The sequence below is a fragment of the Ovis canadensis genome, chromosome 5, assembly GCF_042477335.2.
Source record: "Ovis canadensis isolate MfBH-ARS-UI-01 breed Bighorn chromosome 5, ARS-UI_OviCan_v2, whole genome shotgun sequence".
Taxonomy (NCBI): domain Eukaryota; kingdom Metazoa; phylum Chordata; class Mammalia; order Artiodactyla; family Bovidae; genus Ovis; species Ovis canadensis.
This window is the reverse complement of record NC_091249.1, coordinates 20,014,644-20,037,563: the sequence shown is the minus strand read 5'-3', so window position 1 is coordinate 20,037,563 and position 22,920 is coordinate 20,014,644. Positions and strand designations below refer to the sequence as shown.

Here is a 22,920-nt window from a genome sequence, read left to right as displayed (position 1 = left end):
CAGGCAGATTCTCTAAAACCCCATGCCATGCTCTGCACCTCTGTGTGGCCCAGGCCCTCCAACTTCCCTACCCTCAGCTGCCTCCATCCTCCCTTCTCTCCCCCTGCTCCAGCCACACTGACCTCCTGACTGTCCCTCCAACACCCTAAACTGCTCCCACCTCTGGACCAGTGGTAAACAATCTGCCTGCCAATGCAAGAGATGCAAGAGATGCAGGCTTGATCCCTGGGTCAGGAAGGTCCCTTATAGAAAGAAATGGCAACCCACTCCAGTATTCTAGCCCGGAAATACCATGGACAGAGGAGCCTGGCGGATTACAGTCCACGGGGTGGCAAAAAGAGCAGAAGGCAACTAAACAACTGGGCCCTAGCTCTTGCTGTGCTCCCCCAGGAGCCTCCTTCCTTGCCTGCTTTACCTGGGAAATTCCTTTGGTGCCCACTGAAACAGCACTTCTTTGGGTGAGTTGAGTCTCCTTCAACCTCTAGTCAGGTCAAACCTACCCCCATCCACATTATATGCTCTTTATATGCACCCTGGATCACACTCAGCATAACCAGGAAAAAATATCTGCATGAGGGCAGACACACAGGCCATCTCTCAGCCCCTTCTAACCACTCATTCAGACACTTAATAAACGTTCCTTGTCTTAAACACTTCCTCCACTCTCAGTGAAGAGGATCCTCTTTCTCAACCAGCCCCTGGGATGCCTTAGGTATCAAACAGGGGTTCCCCTGCCCCGCCCCGCCCCATCCTTATTTGCTCAGCTATGTGTGTGATTGACTGCTTTTCATTGCCTGTTCTTGTAGACAGCAAGGATGGGGGAATCCTTAGGTATTATAGGGCTGGAACAGACTCCCAGCTCCCTCTGCTGGTGAATACTCCCAAAGATCACTCCCACACATTCTGGGTTCCCAAGTAAGGAGCACGCCTAGGACTCGGGTCCCCACACAGGTCCCACCTGTGACGCCAGGCAGCATGTAAATCGCTCCAGGCCACAAGACGGTGGGACCGATGGTCCCAAGACACCTCCCACCCCAGCTCTGACATTCGGGAGCCAACACAATTCTGATCCTAGACGCTTCTCCTGGATCCCATTGAGTTAGCCACCAAGTACCTCCCTGTGTGATCTGGCCACGTCTACCTTTAGCTGAGCTGTTTTCTCTGCCTGGAATTCTTCTCCTCAGACTCCTCATTTATCCTTCGAGGGCTAGCTCCGGGGCACCTTCCTCCAGGAAGCCCACCTTGCCCTTTCCCACCACCAGGGCATCCAGTTGTGTCCCTCCCTTAAGCCAAGCCCTGACCTGCAGGATGGGATGTCTGTTCCTCTGGGGACACGCAGTGCCCACACTGGGCAGCAGGACCAGGGTGGCACGGGATGGTTTCTGCCTGTGCACCCGCTCTCTGCTGTGTGACCTGTTCATGGGAAGAGTGGACAGGGCTCCCCCTTTTCCATTCCCACCCCTCATTCCATCCCAGGATTGCTTACAATAAACAGACTCTCCCTGGGACATACAGACACACCCAGGGCTAGAGAAGGACAAGACCAGCCCATGCACACAGAATGGGAGCGAGTCCGGGACCAGCTCTGTGCACACCCTGCTTTGAGACCCGGGCAACTCGCTCCTACCCTTTGAGCCTCAGTTTCCCTATCTGTAAGATGGGCACTCTTCTGCTTTTTTCCTCCAAGAGAAGACTTTTCCACCTACTAAAAGAGCTCATATTTTCTTTATATTTGGTATCTTAACTCTCCTTTCAGCTGTTTCCCGTACGTTGAAACTTTGTTCCAATAATCGCATGAGTCTGAGCCAGCTTGAATATGCAAGTGATGATGCTTTACAAATGATAGTGGTTGCAAAAATGGTAGGAGAGACTGTTAGGGAGACAGGAATGCTTCTGAAGATATTTGGAATAAGGAAGTCACTAATACAAACAGAAAGGGATCTAATTCTTTGTTTTCAGGATTGCTCACACACAAAGGAGTTAAATGAAGGATGCTAGGGTAAATCCAGGGTAAGACTAATTCTACTCCCTCTTACATCACTAAGTGGTTTACCTTGAGTATGTAATTTCATTTCCTTGGACCTAAAAAATAAAGAGGCTGGACTAAATGCTCGATTTTATTTTCTCTTTTTTGAAGCCCAGTTGATTTACAAAGTTGTGTTAATTTCTGCTGGACAGCAAAGTGATTCAGTTATACATATACGTTCTTTTTATATCCTTTTTCATTATGGTTTATCAGAAGATATTGAATATGGTTCTCTGTGCTGTACAGTAGGACCTTGTTATTTGTTCATTCGATATATAATAACTTACCTCTGCTAAGCCAAACTCCCATCCCATCCCTTTCCCAAACCCTCCCCTTAGGCAACCACAGGTCTCTTCTCTATGCCTGCAATTCTCTTTCTGTTGCGTAGACAAGTTCATCATGTCATGTTTTAGATTTCACATATAAGTGATGCCATATCTTAAATATTTGTCTTTCTCTTTCTGAGTTACTTTACTTCTTATGATCATCTCTACTGCTGCTGCTGCTAAGTCGCCTCGGTCGTGTCCGACTCTGTGCGACCCCATAGACGGCAGCCTACCAGGCTCCCCCGTCCCTGGGATTCTCCAGGCAAGAACACTGGAGTGGGTTGCCATTTCCTTCTCCAATGCATGAAAGTGAAAAGTGAAAGGGAAGTCGCTCAATTGTGTCCGACTCTTAGCGACCCCGTGGACTGCAGCCCACCAGGCTCCTCCGCCCATGGGATTTTCCAGGCAAGAGTTCTGGAGTGGGGCGCCATTGCCTTCTCTGATGACAATCTCTAGTTGTATCCAAAAATGCTCTGGAAAAAGTTCCTTCTAACACATGTCATCTATAAACTATCTGAACTTTCTATGGTGTGTGCAAAACATAGGCAAATTTAACATACAACTTGTTTAAATACCTGCAAAAAAATATTGTACTGTATGGTGCTAAAGAGTGAGTAGGGAGGACTTCCTTGGTGGTGCAGTGGATAAGAACCCACCTGCCAAGGCGGGAGACACAGGTTGGATCCCTGGTCTGGGAAGATTCCACATGTAGTGCAGCAACCAAGCCCTTGCGCCACAACTGCTGAGCCCGCGCTCTAGAGCCCAGATACTGCAACTACTGAAGCCCTCGCGCCTACAGCCTGTGCTCCGTGACAAGAGAGACCAACGCGATGAGAAGCCAGAGAAGCTACAAAAGAGTAGCCCCTACTCGCTGCAAACTAGAGAAAGCCTATGCAAAGCAAATCCACAAATAAGAAAATAAAAGTTAAGAAAAAAGACTGAGTAGGGAGCTTATCAAGGTTTTCTCCAACTTATGTTTTCCCCAAACTCTCTAGAGTGTTGTCCAGTGGAAATGTTTCCTGTCCATACTATCCAACAGAGTAGCCATCCGTGCATGGCTGTTGAGCACTTGAAAAGCTTCCAGTATGCTGGAGGGACTGAAATTCTATTTTACTTACTATTTAAAATTTGAGCTTCCCTGGTGGCTCAGATGGTAAAGAATCCACCCTCAATGCAGGAGACCTGGGTTCAGTCCCTGGCTTGGGAAGATTCCCTGGAGGAGGGCATGGCAACCCACTCCAGTATTCTTGCCTTGAGAAACCCATGGACAGAGGAGCCTGGCGGGCTACAGTCCATGGGGTCACAGAAAGTTGGACACAACTGAGTGATAAAGCGCAGTGCTCAGCGTTTAAAATTTAACTTTAAAAAGCCACTTGGGGCTGCCATGTTGGATGGCAGAACTCTGAAAGCTCATTTACTTCGATGGCACAAAGAGAAACCATTTAAGATTTCTTTTCTTACTGCTTTATTCAAAATAAAGTGATTCTGAGGGTTTCTCCCAATCTCAACACTTGTTTACATCATTAATGTTTTTTTGTCAAAAGTTGGAGAAGGCTTGCCATTCAGGAGGCTGGATGGTTATGTTTAATACCAGATTTGCCCCTGAATTGTTAATTGAAGAATAATTGCTTTACAGAATTTTGCGTTCTGTTAAACATCAACATGAATCAGCCAGAATGTGGTCAACCCAGGGGTGGTTCTAAGCGCTGCTGGGAGCAGAGAGAACGGACCATCTCCTTGGTGGGTGTCCTTGCTGATGCTGTAGAAAGAACACCACTTCTGTCCAGCTGTAGGATCTTGGGAGGCTAACTTTGCAGCATGTGGGTTCCCAGGTGTCTTTTTAGGGCTGATAGGCAGTGTCTGTGATCATAGACTCAGAAGTTTGCTTGACAGGGTTTAAATTCTGGCTCAGTCACTTAATAGCTGTGTGATCTTAAGAAAGTCACTTAATCTCTCTGCTTCATTTTTTTTTTTTCTCTGCTTCATTTTTCATAGCTGCCCCAAGGCATGTGGGATCTTAGTTCCCCGACCAGGGATTGAACTTGCATTCCCTGCACTGCAAGGCGAATTCTTAACCACTGGACCACCAGGGAAGTCTCGTAAAACAAAACAAAACAAAACAAAAAAACCTAGCACGTAATAAATGTTCAACTAACCAGCATTATTTTTCTTGCTTATAGACATGGCAGAACCAAGATCAGGATGAGGCAGGTGCAGCCGAGTCTTGCAAGCGCAGGTTCAGGTCCTGCTTTTACTTAAACTGTGTATTTTCCTCATCATGGATTTTTTAGAAAATTCACTGAAGTGCAACTTATATACGACAAAATTCACTCTTACGAAGATACATTTTGGTGAATTTTTTTGTCATGGGCTATTTTGGTGCTCATTCTGATTTTTTTTAAATATTGCACTGGCATATTGATCTTGATGCCTGAGATTTTTGGCACCCTCTAAATTTTGTACTTGAGGCAACCTCAAGTGTACCACACTTGGCCCAGCCTAGTCCTGGACCTATGTTACAGGGTTTACCTCCAACTCTGTTATATCAGAGGCCCTGGTGTATGTGTGAACTGAGCCTAATATCTTATTTATTTACTTACTTACATGTTCTCTTTTTAATTTTCTTGGCCACATGCCGTGAAACATTTGGGACCTTAGTTCCCTGACCAGGGATAGAACCCACAACCCTGCATTGGAAGTGCGGGGTCCTAACTGCTGGATCACCAGGGAAGCCCCTGATCTAATATCCTGCAGAGATTTGAGGGGTCATATTAATAGAATTGGGTTTCCCAGGTGGTGATAGTGGTAAAGAACCCACCTGCCAAAGCAGGACTTGTAAGAGACGTGTGTTTGAACCGTGGGTCAGGAAGATCCCCTGGAGGAGGGCATGGCAACCCACTCCAGTCTTCTTGTCTGGAGAATCCCATGGACAGAGGTCTCAAAGAGCCAGACTCAAACTGAAGCCACTTGGCATGCACATGCATTAATAGAAGTATAGGTTCAACAAGAGAGTAGAGAACACTCAAAAATTTTCATCCTGCCCATCTTTTAATGAAGGAAATGCATTCTTTGGGGAGCAAACATTTCAGAAGAAGACCCATGACCAGTAATTCACCAAGCCACTGCTTGCCACCCAGTGGGTTCACCACAAACACCTGTCCTCATGATGATTTACCAACTGTGTGACCTCAGGCAAGTGACTTAACCCCTCTGGGCCTTGATTTCCCATCTGTGAAATGGAGTCAATAATATTCCCACCCAGAGAATGAAATAAGATGATGAAGGAAAAATGTTGGACCAGAGCTGGGCACCCAGTTAGCTCCAAATACTATTATTTGTGTTATTTACCTAACTACACAGCACTTTCAGAAACCGCCCAAAGTGCTTTACAAATATCCAAGCTGTTTAATATCATGTTTGCTGCTGTTAAGAAACCAGGACTGGGGAGATAAGTCAGTGAAGAGGGGAGCAGCAGGCACACATTTCAGTGTCCTGGGCTCAAGGGCCAACACACTGCGCCCATGTAAGCCAGGGGACTGACCCTGAGGTAGGTCTGGGGACAGCCTCCTTTGAAAGGAGTAGTGATGGTGGCTGGGCTGGGAAGGGGTAGCTCCTATGTCACTGCGCCCTGGTGGCAGTGGTAAAGAGCCTGCCTGCCAATGCAGGGTTTGTAAGAGACGCGTGTTCGATCCCTGGGTCAAGACGATTCCCTGGAGGAGGGCGTGGCAACGCACTCCAGTCTTCTTGTATGGACAGAGGAGCTTGGCAGGCTACGGTCCATAAGCTCTCAAAGAGTCGCACACACGCCCGTGCCTGACTAGCAGTGCCCGTGGCTGCTGGTCAGGAACACAGAGTCGGGGGCCACCAGGAAGGCTGAGCGGGACCACGAGCCACCCACGTGCTAGGAGTCTTTCCAGCATTACTATGTTTCACACCACCCTCATCCCCTCCCCATCCCTGGTAATGCCCATCTCTTCATCCACCTCCTCACTTAAGCGGTTAGGGAGTACACAGGGGCCAGAGGCCTTTAGCTAGAGTGCCAAGGAGCGCCCATTTTGCAGGGGAAACTCTTAGGGGCTTTGTGACTTCCTTCTCCTCCTTCAACCAAAGCAAACCCCTTTTCATAAGGCTTGCGGAGTTTTCTTGGTAAGATTTTGGGTAAAGAAAATTTCTACTGCCTACAAGAAAGCATGGATGCTGCTTCCTTACACCACTTGCCTCCAGCTCCCTCCAGCCTCCTATTCCTCTCTCCACTCCAGGAGTAGAGTGGGACACACACAGACACACACACACACAGACACACACACACACAGATACACACACACACACACCCTCCACCCCACAGTGACTACCTGAGGGCCCGCGGCTCGGAGAACTCCTCATAGCTGTGCATGGAGTCGCTGTAGGATTCCCGGGAACCCAGGGGCGGCGGGCGGACAGAATATTGGTGGACCGAGGCGTTGGGCTGGGACGTGGTGTAGTAGGGCGGCGGGATGCTGTTGCTTGTCTCACTGCGGTAGTCACTGTCGCGGTCGTCCACAGCACTATCAGGGTCGTCATCTGGAAGAGAGAGGAGGTGAGGGGACAGAGTGAGCAGGGGAGGCAGAGAGAGAGTGAGCACGCAGTGGAGGCCAGCACAGTCTCTCAAACTTAGGAGGGTCTTCACTGACTGCTAACCCAAGAAGAGGAATCTACCAAAATGAATAAAGGATCTTGGGTCATGTTAATAGAGGTATAAGTTTTAGATTAAAGGAGGTGAAAACCCTGCTTTTCTGTATGTGGGTCAAATGGGACCTAGAGTCTGGGGACGAGGGTAGGTCCTACAATGTGAAGAGGACAGGAACAAATTGGAAGGTGTCTTTCAGCTCAGATGTGAGAATGGACCAGTCCAGGCTCTCTGGAAACAATATGGGTTTTTCCATCAGGTAATGAGTTTCCCATAATGAGAGTCACCCAAACACTTAGGGGGAAGTTGGACGGAGACCAGGAAGACAAGGTAGAGGATAAATGCTCTTTAACCTTCAGAGATTTCTTGATATCCTAGAAAGGTGACCCAGACCTGAACTCACAAGTATAGGAAAGGGCTCTGACAAGGTATTGTCTCCCTCAGAAAGATTAGATTATTGGGTTGGCAACACCATCACAAGCCCAGAATCTATCGCTCAAGTGGAACAAGGTAGGGTTGCCAAACTCCAGGTGTTTATTACGAATCAAAGGATACTTTAGTTCACTTTGCTTTCCTTAGTAAACAGAAAACAGATTTTCTTTCTCAGTAAAAAGAAAACAGTCTCAAAGGATGTTAAATTGTGGTGGGAACAGGAGAGACTCAATTTATTTGGAAAGCAATACTTGAGCTGAAAAGAACTGAGCTGCCTGCCCCAGATTACCTTCCTGATTGGGTCCCCCATGGTACGCTAGGCTGTGGTACCAACTTACTGGTGATTTTAAACACCAAGAGGGTGGGTTATACTTTTTATTTAAAGATTTTTTTAACGTGGACCATTTTTCAAGTCTTTATTGAATTTGATACAATATCGCTTTTTTTTTTTTTCCCAATCTGTAATCTTAGCTCCCCAACTGAACCTGTACTCCCTGCACTGAAAGTGCAGAGTCTTAACCACGGGGCCACCAGGGAAGTCCCTGGCTGATACTTTTTTGATGCCTTTAAGCATTTTTGCTCATCTCCTAGATTTTTTTTTTTTTTTGCTTTATTATTTTAACTTTCTAATTCCTTTTCCCTCTAATAGAGTCTATCTCTTTATATTAAAAAAAAGGTTGAATTTTTTTAATATGGTAAACAGTTAAAATATTAGTTCCATCCTTCGCCTAGAACTAGCTATCTGATTCAGTCTCTATTTTGCCTCCAGAAAAACCTTAAGTTCCTTTTTGGCCGCAGTGCTGGCTGTAGCAGCGTAGCCCTGGCTGTCCTTAGCGTAGCTCTGGCTTTCCGATTTCTCACTTAACGTGGGCCACTGTGACCTGCGAGCTTTTCATCCTGTCCCTGCTGTACGACCACCACCATCTGATGCGCTGTGTGCTGACAGCGCTGGCGTCAGAGGCAGAAACAGATGTGAATTTCCACAACTTAGATGTATGAGCTTCAGGGTGAAACTGATGGGCCTTCAGGCCTGCAGTGGGGCATCTGAGACTGCGGACAACGAGGCAGGGCTACCAAACTGCCCCCTCACCAACTTGTTTTCTACAGTTATTTGGGTTTGGAGTCTACCAAATTGCCCTTGAGCAGGCTGAAATATTTCCATGCACACGAGACTGCATGTTCACCAAACTGATTTTTTTTCGGACAGATTATCAGTTTTTAAGGGGAAGATTGCTCTCTGTTGGGTTCTTTCTGCTTTTGCCCAGACTCTGCTCTTTACCAAATTGTTTTTGACCAAATTGCCTGCTTCTGGATAAGACATTTTCAGCCACTTTTGTTTTGACAAAATGATCTGCTTTGGGCCCCATTGTCTTTGCTCTTCTTGACCCAATTATTGGTACAGGCTTTTGCTAAATTGGTTTTAATCCAGAATGTCTTTTTTTTTTTTTTTTAACTGTATTGCTTGTTTGTGTGAAACTGCCTGTGACCAAGCCTTCTTGTCTGCCAAATGTCTATTTTGGCTAAGCTGGCTTCTGATCAACTTGCTTTGACAAATTCTTTTGGGTCAAAATACAGCTGACCCTTGAACAATACAACGGCTAGGGACGCCAACCCTCTGGGCAGTTGAAAATCCATGTGTGATTTTATAATTGGCCCTCCATAGTTACACTTCTGCATCCGTGGATTCAACCTACTGGGATTGTGTAGCACAGTAGTAGTATTTACTGAAAAAAATCTGCATATAAGTGGACCTGTGCAGCTCAAAGCCATGTTGTTCAAGGGTCAGCTGTATCTGTAAACAGTTTTCCTGATTCTGGGGTCAGGAAGGTCCCTTGGAAAAGGGAATGGCAGCCTACTCTAGTATTCTTGCCTGCAGAATTCCGTGGACAGAGGAACCTGGCAGGCTACGGTCCATGGGGTTGCAAAGAGTCGGACACAACTGAGCAACTTATACTTTCCTGATCCTGAAGGGAGGGTGGGGTGGAACTTGTCCATCAGGATGTGGGGATGGGGTGGAGGAGCCTCCAGTTGATGGAGTAGAAATCAGGAGGTAGATACATGCTCAGACTAGAGGACTGGATTTCTTGGGAAAAGGTATGGGGAAAAGGGAGCTATTCCTTAGAGAGAACATAGTCCTCTAATCTGGGGAGAGGTGGCTTGTTTCCTTTCCCTGGAGGCAACTTGGAGGAAGCCGTGTGTGTTGGGGGCGGGGGGTGGGGGTGCTTTGGGAGCTGAGCTCTCCAGGGCGCTATCTGCCTGGTGGGTTCTCTGCCCAGCTGCTCTGTTTGAGACCCTCTCCCCTCCGCACCCACCAGCCTCTGAGTGACACTGGGGCTGGAGGAGGGCTCCAGGTGGAGGAGGAAGATGGGGAGACAAAAAGAGGGAGGAATCACAGGAGAGGAAATGAGGTCATACATGGGGAGCGAGGTGGTGGGGGGGCCACAGTGCCCAGCTGGAGACAGGCAGGTCTCCTGTCTAAATGCCCACTCCTCCCCGCTGAATCCCCCCACCCGAGTGACGGGACCCACTCCCCGTGAGACAGATCATGACCCTCAAGCAGATGTTAGTGATGGGGGCGCGGAGGGCACAAGAGTGGTCTTGCCGGTCCTCTGGCCTCAATGCGTCAGCCACAGGCTCCCCGCTTCCCTGATTGAAGGGGCGGGGGCCTCATAGTCTCCGAGGTGCCTACCTCCCCGTGGCCTCCCAGAACATCAAGCTGAGTACTTACTCTGCTGCTCACCCCAGCCAAAATAATTCCAGTTGCCTACAAAGAGAAGGGGCAGAGACAATAAAAGGGAGCAGACAGAGGGGGAGGCATGGGGAGGGGGGCTCCCCCATCCTCCTCATTCTCCCCATCTCCTCCTCCCACCCGGGACCCCATGCCCTTTTGCCCTGAGGAGCTTTCCCGAGTATCACTTTAACCACTGACTTCTGTTATACCTTCACTCACCATCTTGGGAAGAAGGCAGGATATCCTCATTGTTTGACAAGACCTCAAGCTCAGCCAGGAAGTGATAAAGAGGCCATTTGGACCCAGGGTTTTCCATCTCTGAAATCTGGGGTCAGCACGCCTCATTCCTCTCCCCCCACCTCCCCATCCTCCAGATAATGAAGGAAACACTGAACTGGAGGTCTTCAGCTTTGAAACATCCCTGTTGTGTGAGTTTTTATTTTAACTATTCTTATTTTATAAGTGAGGACACAAGGCTCAGAAAGATTGAGTGAATAGCCTAAAGTCACACAGCCCGAGCGTCAGAACCAGGGAGAGAATGACACCTTCACTACCTCAGCCCACCTTCTGGCATCTCAGAAACACAGCTTGGACCGGAATTCTGACTCCTCTGACATTCAGCTGCCCCCTTTGTGAACTAAGGGTGATAAAACAGTCCCAGGGGAACTTGGAGGTAAATGCTGGGTGGTAGGTCCCTTCTTAAACTGAACCCACCTCTGGCTTCAGGTCACCAGCCCAGGTGCCCTTTGTCATCTGCCCCTACCCGCACCTTGCTCCCAACACAATCCTTCAGTGACCCCATTCACCAGAGAGGGGGTTTATAATTTCTACAGAGCAGTGGTGATCCCTTCCCTGGTGTGGAAATCAAGGGACTTTCTCCATCTCACACCCGCAAGTGAGTGTAGGAACGGGGTCCTTCATTTGCAGTGGCTCAGCCCCTCCCTCCACCAATCTCCATCATCACATATCCTGGGCATATGGTGGGCGGGGTGGACGACGGATACAGGAGAGACCATGAGAGGGGAGGAGAGAAGGATGGGGAAGCAGATGGGAGAGGAGAAAGAGGTTGAAGGGTGGGGTGGGGGCCAAGTGTGGTGGGTATGGGTTTTGCCCAGAGACTATAATTTTCGCTTCCCCATCTCAGAGGACTTGGAGGGCGCTTTAAGGAGAAAGACACCTCCTAGATCTTTGAAATGCTGGTCTGGGGGCATCCGAGTGTCTACAGGGCCAACCAAGGAGGATGAACACTCTTGAGAAGTCCAGCCTTTGGTGAAGGAGCCGTGTACAGAGGAATACAGTGACCATCACCATTAAGAGATACAGCACAGCGGAAAGATAAGACAGCTCGGAGTCCCTGGGACCTGGGTTCAAACCCCGGCTCTGCCTCCTGCCACGTGTGTGACCTTGTCAAGTCAACCCTCCTCTTGGACCTCCACTTCTTTATCTAAGAAAATAGGAGCCTGTCATACATGTGTTGGCAGGATCGTCTGTCTGCACCGTCTGACTGTGGGCTGCTTGGGGGTCTGTGCTGGCCTCAAGAAAGTTTGTTGAATGACAAACTTTGTCCTCATCCAGGACCTAAGGAATGGAATTGAAGACTCTGCAAAGTGCTTTTCAACCCTCTAGAGGTCCTGCATTCCTCCAAAGAAGATCAGAATGCGGGGGGCTATCAGATGCCCCTGTTTCAAAGAGAGGAACTCTAAGGATCAGACAAAGACCCTGGCATGCCAGTGGCCACGTGGCAAGGCGATATTCAAACCGAAGTGCCAGATCTTTCCTTCTTTCCACTACACTGTGACTGGATTCTGTTCACTCTTAGGACCCGTATCATTGGAGGGGAGTGACCCATTCATTACAGAGGACAGTCATGGGGTAGAGGAAGGAGGAGAGTTTCAACTGGTGCCCAGGAAGGAGCTGAGAAGTACTTACAACACTGATTGCTGGGAACAGGAAGAGGCTTGTCTTGCTCATCCTGGAATGAATACTGAGGGGGAGGGAAGGAGAGAGGGTTTATCTCAGTGGGCTGCCAGAAGCCATGGCCCTCTGTTCTCTTCCCTCTTGACTTTCCCTGCCTCCTAAGTTCCCTCCCTCTGGAGGAGGATACAGCTGTCCACAGAGGAAGAGGGAGAGAGATACACAAAGACAGTGAGAAACAGACATAGAAGAAAAAAAAAAACAGAAAAAGGAACACAGACGAGGGGAAAAACCAGAGGGGAAAAAGAGAGAGAAGAGAGAACACTGAGGCAGGGAGCTAAAGAAAGAAGAAGGTGAGAGCTGAGTTTGGATAAAAATTACTAACAAGTGAGTGATACTCCCTCTGTCCCCTGCCTCCAACTAAAGAATGGTCTAAACTTGCCTGCTCTTTCTTCCCTGCCCTTACCTTCTGAAGACTGTTTTCTGGGCCACACTGGGTTTTTGAACGGTGAGAATACAGAGCCCAGAAGAAGGGGGATGGCAGGGAAGAACAGGTACGGGGCAAGGGCTGGTGGGGAAGGCAAATTTTTAAGAAACCCTGAAAGTGTGACTTGAGAAGTTGAGGGCTGAGGGGCAGAAAGGGGGTTTTAAGAGCTGTAATGGGGCCTCTGCATCTCCTTGAGAGTATTTAGCAAACGCAGAACCTGAGTCCATTGATATCATCACGTCCTTGGGCGGGCTCTCTGTTCCTCGACACCATCATTGGTTTGAGACTGGACCACGTGAGTCACAGAATTTAGTCAGGTTACAAAGAGTTAGAGACACAGACACAGGGGAGGACAAGCGGAGAGAAATAGAGGGTGGAGGACAGGTGGAGACAAGGAGAGAGAGGAAGGTGATGCCAACGCTCACCTCATCCTGGTCCCGCATGGCGTTCAGCTGCTCCAGCTTCTTGGCCCAGTAACGGGCCTCCTCTTCAGGGATGTCTGGAGGCAGAGGCCTGGCCGTGAGCCTGGGAGCCCCTCCATGCCCCTCAGCCTCCCTCCAGTGTGTCCTGCCCGCCTATGGGGCTGGTCTCCAGTGAGTGGGGAGAGAGGACAGGAGAACAGAAACACCCCTCCACCACGCCACCCAGAGCTGCCCTGGCAATGAATGGAAGACGGGAGAGGAGGCGCCTGCTAGCATTACCAGGAGGGGATGCCACAGGTTCTTGGAAGGATGACGTGGGGGAACTGAGCTGCTTCCAGGAAAGGTAGAGAGGCTTCTGTGTGTCTCTGCCTTTGCTTATCTCTACATCTGTCTCTCTCTCTCTGATCCTCTGTCTCTCTTTGTCTTTCTGCCTCTGTTTGTATCTTCTCCGTATCCAGCTCACTTCTGCAGCCTAAGACCTCACCAAGGGCCAGCCAGGACAGCTCAGATCTGAACCCCAGAGGTTGAAAAGCGCTGGCCGCCCACTGGTGACCTGCAGGAGCTGGAGTGACCCAGCAGGCACCCCTCTCTGCTGACTGTGATCTGGGAGACTCTCTTCTGGGAAGGGGGAGCCTCATCCTCAGAATGAAGGGTCGTCTGATGAGATCGGCCGCGTTCAGGATGGTAGGGCTATAGACACGAAGGGTTATCTGGATCCACCCAGGCCTGGTCATTCTCCTGGGGCTGGGCAAAGGCTCCTCCCCACGCCTCCCCAACCACACTCACCTAAGGGCAGCTCAAAGCGGGTGTCAAGGAGGATGCGGTGGAAGGTGGGGTCCTTAGTGCCGCAGATCTCGCTGTCCGCCATGATGACCTGAGAGTCCAGGGTCAGCCACTCTCCAGGGCCCTCCTGGGGGTGGTGGGGTGACAGGGGGTGGTGGGGTGACAGGGGGGAGGGTCCCGCGTGAGGCCAGGTGAGTCACACGTCTGCCGTGCTTGGGCCAGCAGGCCTCTGCTCTCACGTGACATGTCTCTCTCCCTTCATCTCTCCCTTATGCCAAGAACAAGGGCCACATCTTCACTTCAGATAAGGAAACCGAGAAGAAGGGTCACAAATTCAACGCATCATGGTGGGTCTGGGGAACGCAGAGAGAGGGACCTGCAGGGTCAGGTAGGGGTGGTCCCAGCCTTGCACAGCACTCTTCATCCCTACCGAGGGCTCAGCTTCAGATAGAAGACCTGATCTTACCACCATCCTGGGAGGAAACCCCCCGAGTGAATGAACCAGTCCCCCTTGGTTCAGGAAAACGAGCTCTTGAGCAGTGGAGTCCACTCTGAACCTCAGTTCTCTTCATCTCTCAAAGGAGACTGATGCTCTGTAGCCCCAGGGAGAGGCTGGCAGGGGTCAGGGGAGCCGTCTGGGGTCCCCGGCCATAGGTCATGGTTGTCCCAGATGACCAGGCCCTCCTCACGCTTGGGGGAGGGGTCACTGAGGACATTGTGGTTCAGCCACAAGGCTTCCTTTTGGAATCACCTGCCTGGACTATTGCACCCCTTTCTTCCCTTTCCATTCACTCATTAAAAAATAAACCTGGGCTTATTGGCCCGGGCCCCACTAAGCCTGGGCCTTGTTGGGCAATCCCTGAGAAGCCCACAGTCACAGAGTCTGACACAGACACTCCCAGCACCACGAAGTCAAGGGAAAGCCAGAAGGGGGAGGGGACCTGAGGGATTCAGGGGGTGCTTCCTGGAGGAAAGGACATTGGAGCTGGGCTTAAGGGTGATGGAAAGGAGGACACTTGAAACCCAGAGAACAGCGTATGTGAAAGAAAACTCACAGGCCATCTGTGGGGCCTGTGAGGAGTGTAGGTTGCCATGTGGGGGAAATAAGGCTGGCAAAGTTGGTGGATGCTATCTGGAAGGCCTCCCAGGGTGATAGGCAGGGAGGGCAGGATAGGATTCTAGGGGCCAAGTGGAGGGGGTGAGATTTAAGGCCAGGAGCCTAGAGAAGGAGGCCAAGGTTATTTTCTAGTACTTCTTTGGGACTGCTGCAGCCTCCCTCCCTGATGCCCATCTGGGCACAAAGTGCTAGCTGCTCACAATATCCCTTCTCCTCTCTTCCATAGGGATACATTTCTAGTGGGGCTGTGCAGCTAAAGACTGTATTTTCCAGATTCCCTTGTAGGTAGGTAGGGCCACAGGACAGTTCTGGCCAATAACATGTGAGTGAAGCATCTTGAGCAGTTTCCAGGTTGGGCCCTTAATTGGGAGCGCAAACCCGCTCCCTTGCCACCTTTCCCTCCCCTGACTGGAATGCAGATGTAATGGTGATCCTTGACCTGCCGTCTTGGGCTATGAGATGGAAGCCACGTGGGGAGACAGCCTGGTGACTGGAGCTGCCACAGCCACCCTGAACGTCTGTGTGAAATTGTCAGGAGATGGAGAGAGAGGCCTGTCTTGTTTAGACCACTGGCCTCTGGACCCCTCCCAGGCTCTCCTATCCAACCTTCCTCCTACCACTCACTTCATTGGACTGGCGGATGGTCCTCAGGGGGATCCACACAGTGCCCACCATCGTGTCCCAGATGAGACCCTTGTTCCACACCTCCACCGTCAGCCCCAAATCCAGGCGATTAATCTCACTGTTGAGAAAGGACAGAAAAGTCAGTTCAATAGTGTTTGGACACACAACCAACTGGAATGCAAACCCAGGTCTGAAAGAGTGCCAGCCGGGAAGGTGACATGGTAGTTCTTGTTTTACAGAGGGGAAACTGAGGCCAGAGGGCTAAGCTACATGCTCGGGGTGTCACAGCAGAATCAGGATTCCAAGTTGGGAAAGAAGGAGTGGGGACAAGTATTACATGTACCTTCAATTCACCTGGCCCTTCCTCTAGCCCTCAGACCCTGAGAATGCTGGTTAAGTGAGGAAGAGGCTCCAACACTCTCCATGGCTCCCTATTACTCCCACGATAAGGGCAGTTCATCCTTCCCAGTGTCATCCCTCTCCAATCATACGGGAACACCCTTAAGCACAGGAATGATCCCACCTCTAAGCACTTTCCCTGCAGGAAATGTGCAGATTTGGGGGGGAAATCTTCATGAATGTCCAATTCACTGAATCTACCGATTTACCAAAGATTCATCTTAAGGAATGTTCTCCTTGAATATACCTGGTCATTCGGTAACTGGCATTAGGGGAAGTTGAGGACTATTGTTTCCCCCTCCCTTCACCTTTTCCCTAGATTGTAGGACTAGCACCTTCCTTCCCTTCTCTAGGTGCCCCCTTGCTCCAGAATCCCAACTCTGGATTCTCCCATGGCCTCCCACAGTCTCCAGCCAGCCTCTGCTCAGTGGTTGAGGGCTGCCTGGGTCCCCATTCCAGCTCTGCCAGATAGAGGCTATATGACACTGAGCAGGTGGCTTTGCCCCTCCGGTTCTCTGTTCCCTCATCTGTAACATGAGGATTGTGTTAGCACACCCTTCCAGGGCTATAAGGCAAAACGGATTTAATCAAAGCCTTGGAAGAGGTCACGGCAGATGTTGGCCATCATCAGAGTAGGTAGGATGTAATAGGAGGGCTTCCTAGAGACTCCCCTGGTGACTCAGACGGTAAAGCATCCGCCTACAACTCGGGAGACCTGGGTTCGATCCCTGGGTCGGGAAGATGCTCTGGAGAAGGAAATGGCCACCCACTCCAGTACTCTCGCCTGGAAAATCCCATGGATGGAGGAGCGTGGTACGCTACAGTCCATGGGGTCGCAAAGAGCTGGACATGACTGAGCGACATCACTTCACTTAATAGGAGGTCTTGAGTGGCTCCAGGTTGAGAAGAAGGTCCAGGTCATGAATTCATTCAGCTTTTAGACAAATATTTTTTGAGCACCTATTGGGTGTCAGCCTCTGTGCTTGGCATGGAGGTCACAAGCGCAGAGACCAATAGGGCCTTACCCTCTTGGAGCTCATAGTCCAGGGGAAGGGGCCAAAAATGCGTCAAATGTCACACAAACGAATAAAATTACAATTGATGGCGAGGCATGACACTACTCTTCAATTAGTTTGAGGGTGGTGATCAGAGGGGACTGCCCTGAGGAGGTGACACAGTTGAGACCCAAAGGACCAGAAGGAGCCAGCTGGGATGGGGAGAGGACAAGAGCAAAGGTCCTGCGGGCAGACACAAGCTGGACATGTTGGCAGAACAGTGCAGAGGTGGGTGTATCTGGGGCAGGCGAGCCAGGAGAAATGGAGCAGGTACTGGTGTGAGGTCACAGGGACCGGGTCTAGGGGGGCTGCAGGGAGGGATATGGGCTTTGTTTTGAGGTTGATGAGCCACAAGCCAGGGGTAAGTTTGGAGAGTGGCAGGATGTGATTTGCAGTTTTAAAAATATCCCCCTGGCTGCCTGGAGGAGAACAGATTGCGGGAGGCGGATGGCAGCAGGGGGCCAGGGTGGAGGCTGGCGGGCAGCGGGGACTTGGCTGCTGGCCTTGGAGACAAAAGCAAGTGACTGGACTCGAGAAGCGCTTTGGAGGCAAAGCTGATGACTGGACAAGGGGCTGACGGAGGAGGGAGGGGAGTCCCAGACGACACCCGAGTGTCCGGCTGTGCCCTGCGGGGCCAGCGACAGGCCTGACTGTGCCGGGGGCGAGGCCATGCAGGTTCCAGTCACTGCAAACTCACAACATGAAATCCTGCTCCCAGCTGGGCTGGCTGCCTCGGACAGCGATAGTCGTGCTTTTGACATTCTGCACCTTCAGGGTCACGTAGGTGTTGAATTTCTCTGTGGCAGTGAAAGCAGATGTCAGGGCAGGGCTCAGGGACCCCCCCACCCCGTGTCCCTTCCCAAGCTCTCAATGCCCCCACTATGATCCCCAAGGGTCTGTGAGTTCTTGGGGCCACCCCAGGTCCAATACACTGCGGTGATTCTGTGCCTCCCACCCCCAGGTCAGCGCCCAGAAACCCACCCCAGTGCCTCAGAGCACACCAAGGAGATGGGGAATTTGGGGATGCCTAATCTTTATGCTTAGAAATGAAGATGTCCAATATCCACGGACATAAGAAATTTCCTTTGCCTCTCTGAGCCCCAGTTTTGTTCCCTGTAGCCTAATCTAAGAGTCCCTGCCCTATCTCTTAGGATCCTGGGAAGCACCACTGGCTCAGGGAGAGCCCTATTCCCATTAGCGTTTTCAGGGGATGGTAGAGAAGACTGCTGGGGGACCCCGGACCAATTCCAATGCTCTCTGTGACGCTCGCAGACATACAGCCCAAGTTCCCCATCACTGGCTCAGACACCCTCCCTTATCTCTCTGAGACAGACAGGCAACACAGGACAGGACAGGAATAGAGGGCACTTACCTTGGGCACCATCAAACTTCGCTTTTTTGACTGTGGAGAGAGACAGAAATAGGGAAGGGAGACGGGGAGAGTGGTGGGGAGGAGAGAGACAGAGAGACACAGGAAAATAGAGACATAAGGAGAGAGATAGAGAGGAGAGAGACGCAGAAAGAGAGAGAAGAGAGGCGAAAAACACAGAGCGAAAGAGGCAGGTAAAGAGACCAGATTAAAAAAAAGATAATAAGAAAGACAGAGGCAGAGATGAGAGGAAGAGAAATAAGGAGAGGAGGGAGGCAGGGATGAGTGGGAGAGAGAGAAGCCATCAGACAGATGAGCACAGGCAGACCTGTGATGGAAGGAAGTTTGGACCTTGGGAATATTCTCTGTCCCACCCTCCTCCCCATCAAATTTCCCCAAAGCTGCCTCCCTCCCTCCAGTGGTGACTTTACTCACAATTGAACAAAAATTCAAAAGAAGAGACCTCCTACAGGAAGCCCTCCATGATTTCTTTAGAAGGAGTCAGGGAGTCAGGGAGAAGGAGGTAGAGGAGGAAGGAGAATCAGTCTCCAATGATTCCCATCCCCCAGTTAGATTAGTGAGACTCCTCCCCTACCTGTCCAGCTAAATGCTCCCAGGGTTTAGAGTCCAATATTCAAAAGGGATTGGGAGAGGTGAGAAAAATCAACCCAGAGAGCTGAATCTGCAGTCTACATAGAGACATCCCAGTCCTGTCCAGGTAAGTTGTCAGTTTGTCCAGCCCTACTTGACTGTGAAAGGTGCAAGTCAGATATACCTCAGGGTCCCAGGTGGTCCAGTCTCTTCATATTTTACATAACCCCACAGCCCCAAGTGATTCAAAGCCATTTCATTCATTACTGGACTTTCTTACAGGGTATCAAACTTTTACTTTTAATATCTCCCAAATTCTATATCTGCCTTCAATGTATTTCTCTACCATCACTCTCTACTCCCACCCAAAAGCTGCTGCCAAACTGAGGCCCCGCTCCTGCTTTCTATATTTCCTTTTCCCTTTAAACTTTTCAAGAGACTATTTTCGTTTGAGCAAGCAATCATGCATATTTTACAAAACCCAAAGCAACCCAAAGATTATACGATGAAAATGAGGCTCTTTCTACCCCAGCTCTCACTCTCCCTCCAGGATGCAATCAACATTAGCAGTTCCCCGTGGGACTGCAGACAGATAGTCCATGCATCAGCAATCGTGTGCACGTGTGCGCTATTTCCTACACAAATGGTAACATTTTATACCCTCTGCATGTCTTGAAGAGTGCGTGCCAGTAAGTTAAAGGATAATTCCTAGAATCAGAACTGCATTTCTATTCTTTCTCCTTTTTTTTTCTCTTTTTTTGAGAGTCAAGTTCAGCCTTTTTCCCTGCAAGTGCAATGGCCTCCCATCTGGGATTCAATCTCCCATAGGGATTTCATTTCTCTGTCCTCATCACTTGAATTTCTTTCTCAAAGAAGTACCTGAATGGAGCCAGTGAAAAGAAAATTCCCATCAAGGGCTGGGGAAATAGAGTGGCTCTAAATACTAGTCAGTAAATACTACTTGTTCCCATTGCAGACAGACTGTGGGGGTGGGAACTGATGCCCAGAAGCACTGAGTGAGCTCCCCAGAGTTGCAGAGCAGAAGAGGGAATGAGCGCCTTCCTATACCAACACCACCATCACCCTAAGACCCAGATTTTAAATGCAAATACCCACTATATCTGGATTTGGTTTTGGAAAGCAGAAGGCAGATAGAGCCCTTGACTGGGCATTAGGAAAGTTGAGCCCTGATTCAGCATGGAGTCAGGTGGAGCTGGATTCAGACTATGGTGCTGTGTGACTCTGGGCAAGTGAACCCCCCCTCTCTGGGCTTCCATCTCTCTCTCTCTGTGTCTCTTTCTTCCACATCCAAAATCTTCCCGCTTGAGACACATAACTGCACATGCAAAGTTCTCTCTCCCACAAGGTCCCTCTCCCTGTCCCACACGCCCCTCTCTCATGCCTTTGGCCCCACCCAGACTACAGAGAGCCCACCCACCTAGCCCCTCACCCCTGGGACTGAGTGAAGCTTAGGGGCACTTAGGACAGTGCCCAGCAGGAGCTCCAGGCCTCCCTCCTGGGAGAGCTTCAGTGGGCAAACCTAATGACTCTGTAAAGGGGGAGGAGGGTGCCTGGGGAGGATGCGGAGGGAGAAGGATGGGAGAGACACAGAGGCTTAGAAAGGCACACAGGGGGCCATCAACAGGAGAGAAAGGAAAATGAGGGGGGAGAAGTGAGGGGCGATAAGACATGAGAGTCAGACAGACAGACACAGAGAGACAGAAAGACACACAGATTTCCACTAGAGAGGGTGGGCAGGGGAGATGCTGCAGGAAGGAGAGGCAGGGTTGGGAAAGAAAAGTTGGGAGCAGGTACCAGAGGCAGATAGGTGCCTGGCCCTGGGGGATCAGAGGGGCTCACTGGTGTCTGACCCAACCCGGGCCCCTGCAGTTCTATGAGGGGCAGGTCTCAGAGGGGAAGGAAGCGAGTTGTCCAAGCTCTGTCCTTCCTCCTCTCCTCCAGGAAGAAGGTCTCTCCCTGTCTCCCTCCTTCCAGTTCTGTGTCTCTCCACTCCTGTTATCTTTCTGTCTTCTTCCCTTTCTCCCTCTGTCTCTGTCTCTCTGGTTCCTAGTCCCTCAGTCTCTCTCCCTTCCCTCCTCCCTAATCCTTTCTCGGCCAGAGGGTAAAGGGCTCAGTTGGGGTCCACCGGCAGTGGGAGATTGTCAGAGAGCTCTAGCTCTAACAGCAGGGCCCCAGGGCCCTTCAGAAAATCCAGGGTGAGGACATCACTGTTTGTTCATCACGGGGACTCAGAGGTAGGAGGGTCAGACTCAGGGTGGGAGATGGAGTTCAGAGAAGAATGGAGAATCAGAGAAGGGGGTTCAAAGTAGGAAGCTCATGGCAGGGGAATAGGGTATGAGGTAAGGAGGAGTAAGGTAGGGGACTAAGGGATGGGGGCTCAGAGAGCAGGAGGCTCAAGATGGGGGAGGGGACACAGGCAGAGGGAAGGGAATGGAGGGGCGAGTAGCCTGGGGGAGGGGCTCTGTAGGAAGAGAGGGCAAGGAGGCAGGGGCTCGGAGAAAGAGTCACGGCTCTCTTCCCATCTCTCTTTCCCGTCAGCAAGCATTGTCATCACATCTCCACCCCGCCGCCTTCCTCCTGCCCGCGGTATCGGGGTCACCAGGGCGGAAGCGCCGCCCTTCCTTCCCGAGCTCCTGGTCACAAGCACCGGGCTATTTATAACGTGGGCGCCGAGGGCGTGAGCTACGCGACCGCGGGGAGTGCTGAGTGGGGGAGGTGCCCACTGGGCTGGAGATACCGCGTCACGACCAGGTCAGCAGTCTGCGGACTTCTCGGTCCCTGCCCACCCCACCCCGCAGCAGCCCATCGGCGCTGGCTGATTAATGTGGTTGCACAGGCAGTTGTCGGCGGGGGCAGAGCCGGTGGAGGTGGGAGCAAGGCACTGGCACTGCCAGGCTCTGGGCCTCAGTTTCTGTATCTAGAAAATGGCCCTACTTTGTCTGAGTTTCTCCTCCTCTTCCCTTCTTCCTTCCTCTTCTGCCTTCTCCCCTTTCTTCTTAATTATTAGCATTAGCATTATTATACTGTTGTTCCTATTATTATTACCAGCACTAGTATCTTTATTATTTGGTTGAATTTTAAGTGTACCCCCTGGCCTAGACGACTCTGGATTCTAATTGAGATAGACTCCAGTCCTTGGGGTCCATTAACCTGCCAGGACTGGTGGTGGGAGTGGAGGAATAGAGAGTTCCAGCCATCAATGGAAGCAGCTAAAAGCCCACCCACAGGAGGTTCTTCCCTGATAGCTTAGTTGGTAAAGAATCCACCTGCAATGCAGGGGACCCTGGTTCGATCCCTAGGTTGGGATGATCCCCTGGGGAAGGGAAAGGCTACCCACTCCAGTATTCTAGCCAGGGGAATTCCATGGACTGTATAGTCCATGGGGTCACAAAGAGTCAGACACAACTGAGCGACTTTCACTTTCCAAAAGCCCACCCACAGGAGGTGCTTATGGGGTGTCAGAAGACACTACAAGTGGTAGAAAGGAAGCATAGAGAATTCAAAACTGGATTCTAGGAAGTCTGGTATTTAATATGCGATGTCTGTACTAGACATGGACTTTGTGATGAGGACACTGGTCCCTCTGACTTGGCATCTGGGAGAGAATAAATGAGGACTCACATCATCCATGGACAGAAATAAGCCAGAACCCAATTGAAGCCATAGGTGAAAAAAACACACCAAGAACCTTGACAGATAGTCAGTGTTGTTTACCAAGCACCACTTAGAACCATGTCTGGCACATGCTGCTGCAAAGTTGCTTCAGTCGTGTCCGACTCTGTGCGACCCCATAGACGGCAGCCCACCAGGCTCTGCCATCCCTGGAATTCTCCAGGCAAGAATGCTGGAGTCAGGTGCCATTTCCTTCTCCAATGCATGAAAGTGAAAAGTCAAAGTGAAGTCGCTCAGTCGTGCCCGATTCAGCGACCCCATGGACTGCAACCCACCAGGCTCCTC

At 50.5% G+C, this 22,920-nt stretch overlaps 1 protein-coding gene across 1 annotated transcript in view; it reads right to left on the bottom strand.

Annotated features, from left to right (window-relative positions):
- UNC13A (unc-13 homolog A) overlaps positions 1-22,920 on the bottom strand; it is a 75,526-nt gene that overhangs the window by 37,445 nt on the left and 15,161 nt on the right. Inside the window, exons 2-9 of the mRNA XM_069590292.1 lie at positions 18,355-18,384; positions 17,680-17,779; positions 15,529-15,646; positions 13,791-13,914; positions 13,008-13,081; positions 12,111-12,165; positions 10,179-10,214; positions 6,705-6,912 (exon numbers count right to left, since the gene is read on the bottom strand). Of these exons, the coding sequence (XP_069446393.1) occupies positions 6,705-6,912; positions 10,179-10,214; positions 12,111-12,165; positions 13,008-13,081; positions 13,791-13,914; positions 15,529-15,646; positions 17,680-17,779; positions 18,355-18,384 (745 nt within the window). The remainder of the gene's footprint in view (positions 1-6,704; positions 6,913-10,178; positions 10,215-12,110; positions 12,166-13,007; positions 13,082-13,790; positions 13,915-15,528; positions 15,647-17,679; positions 17,780-18,354; positions 18,385-22,920) is intronic.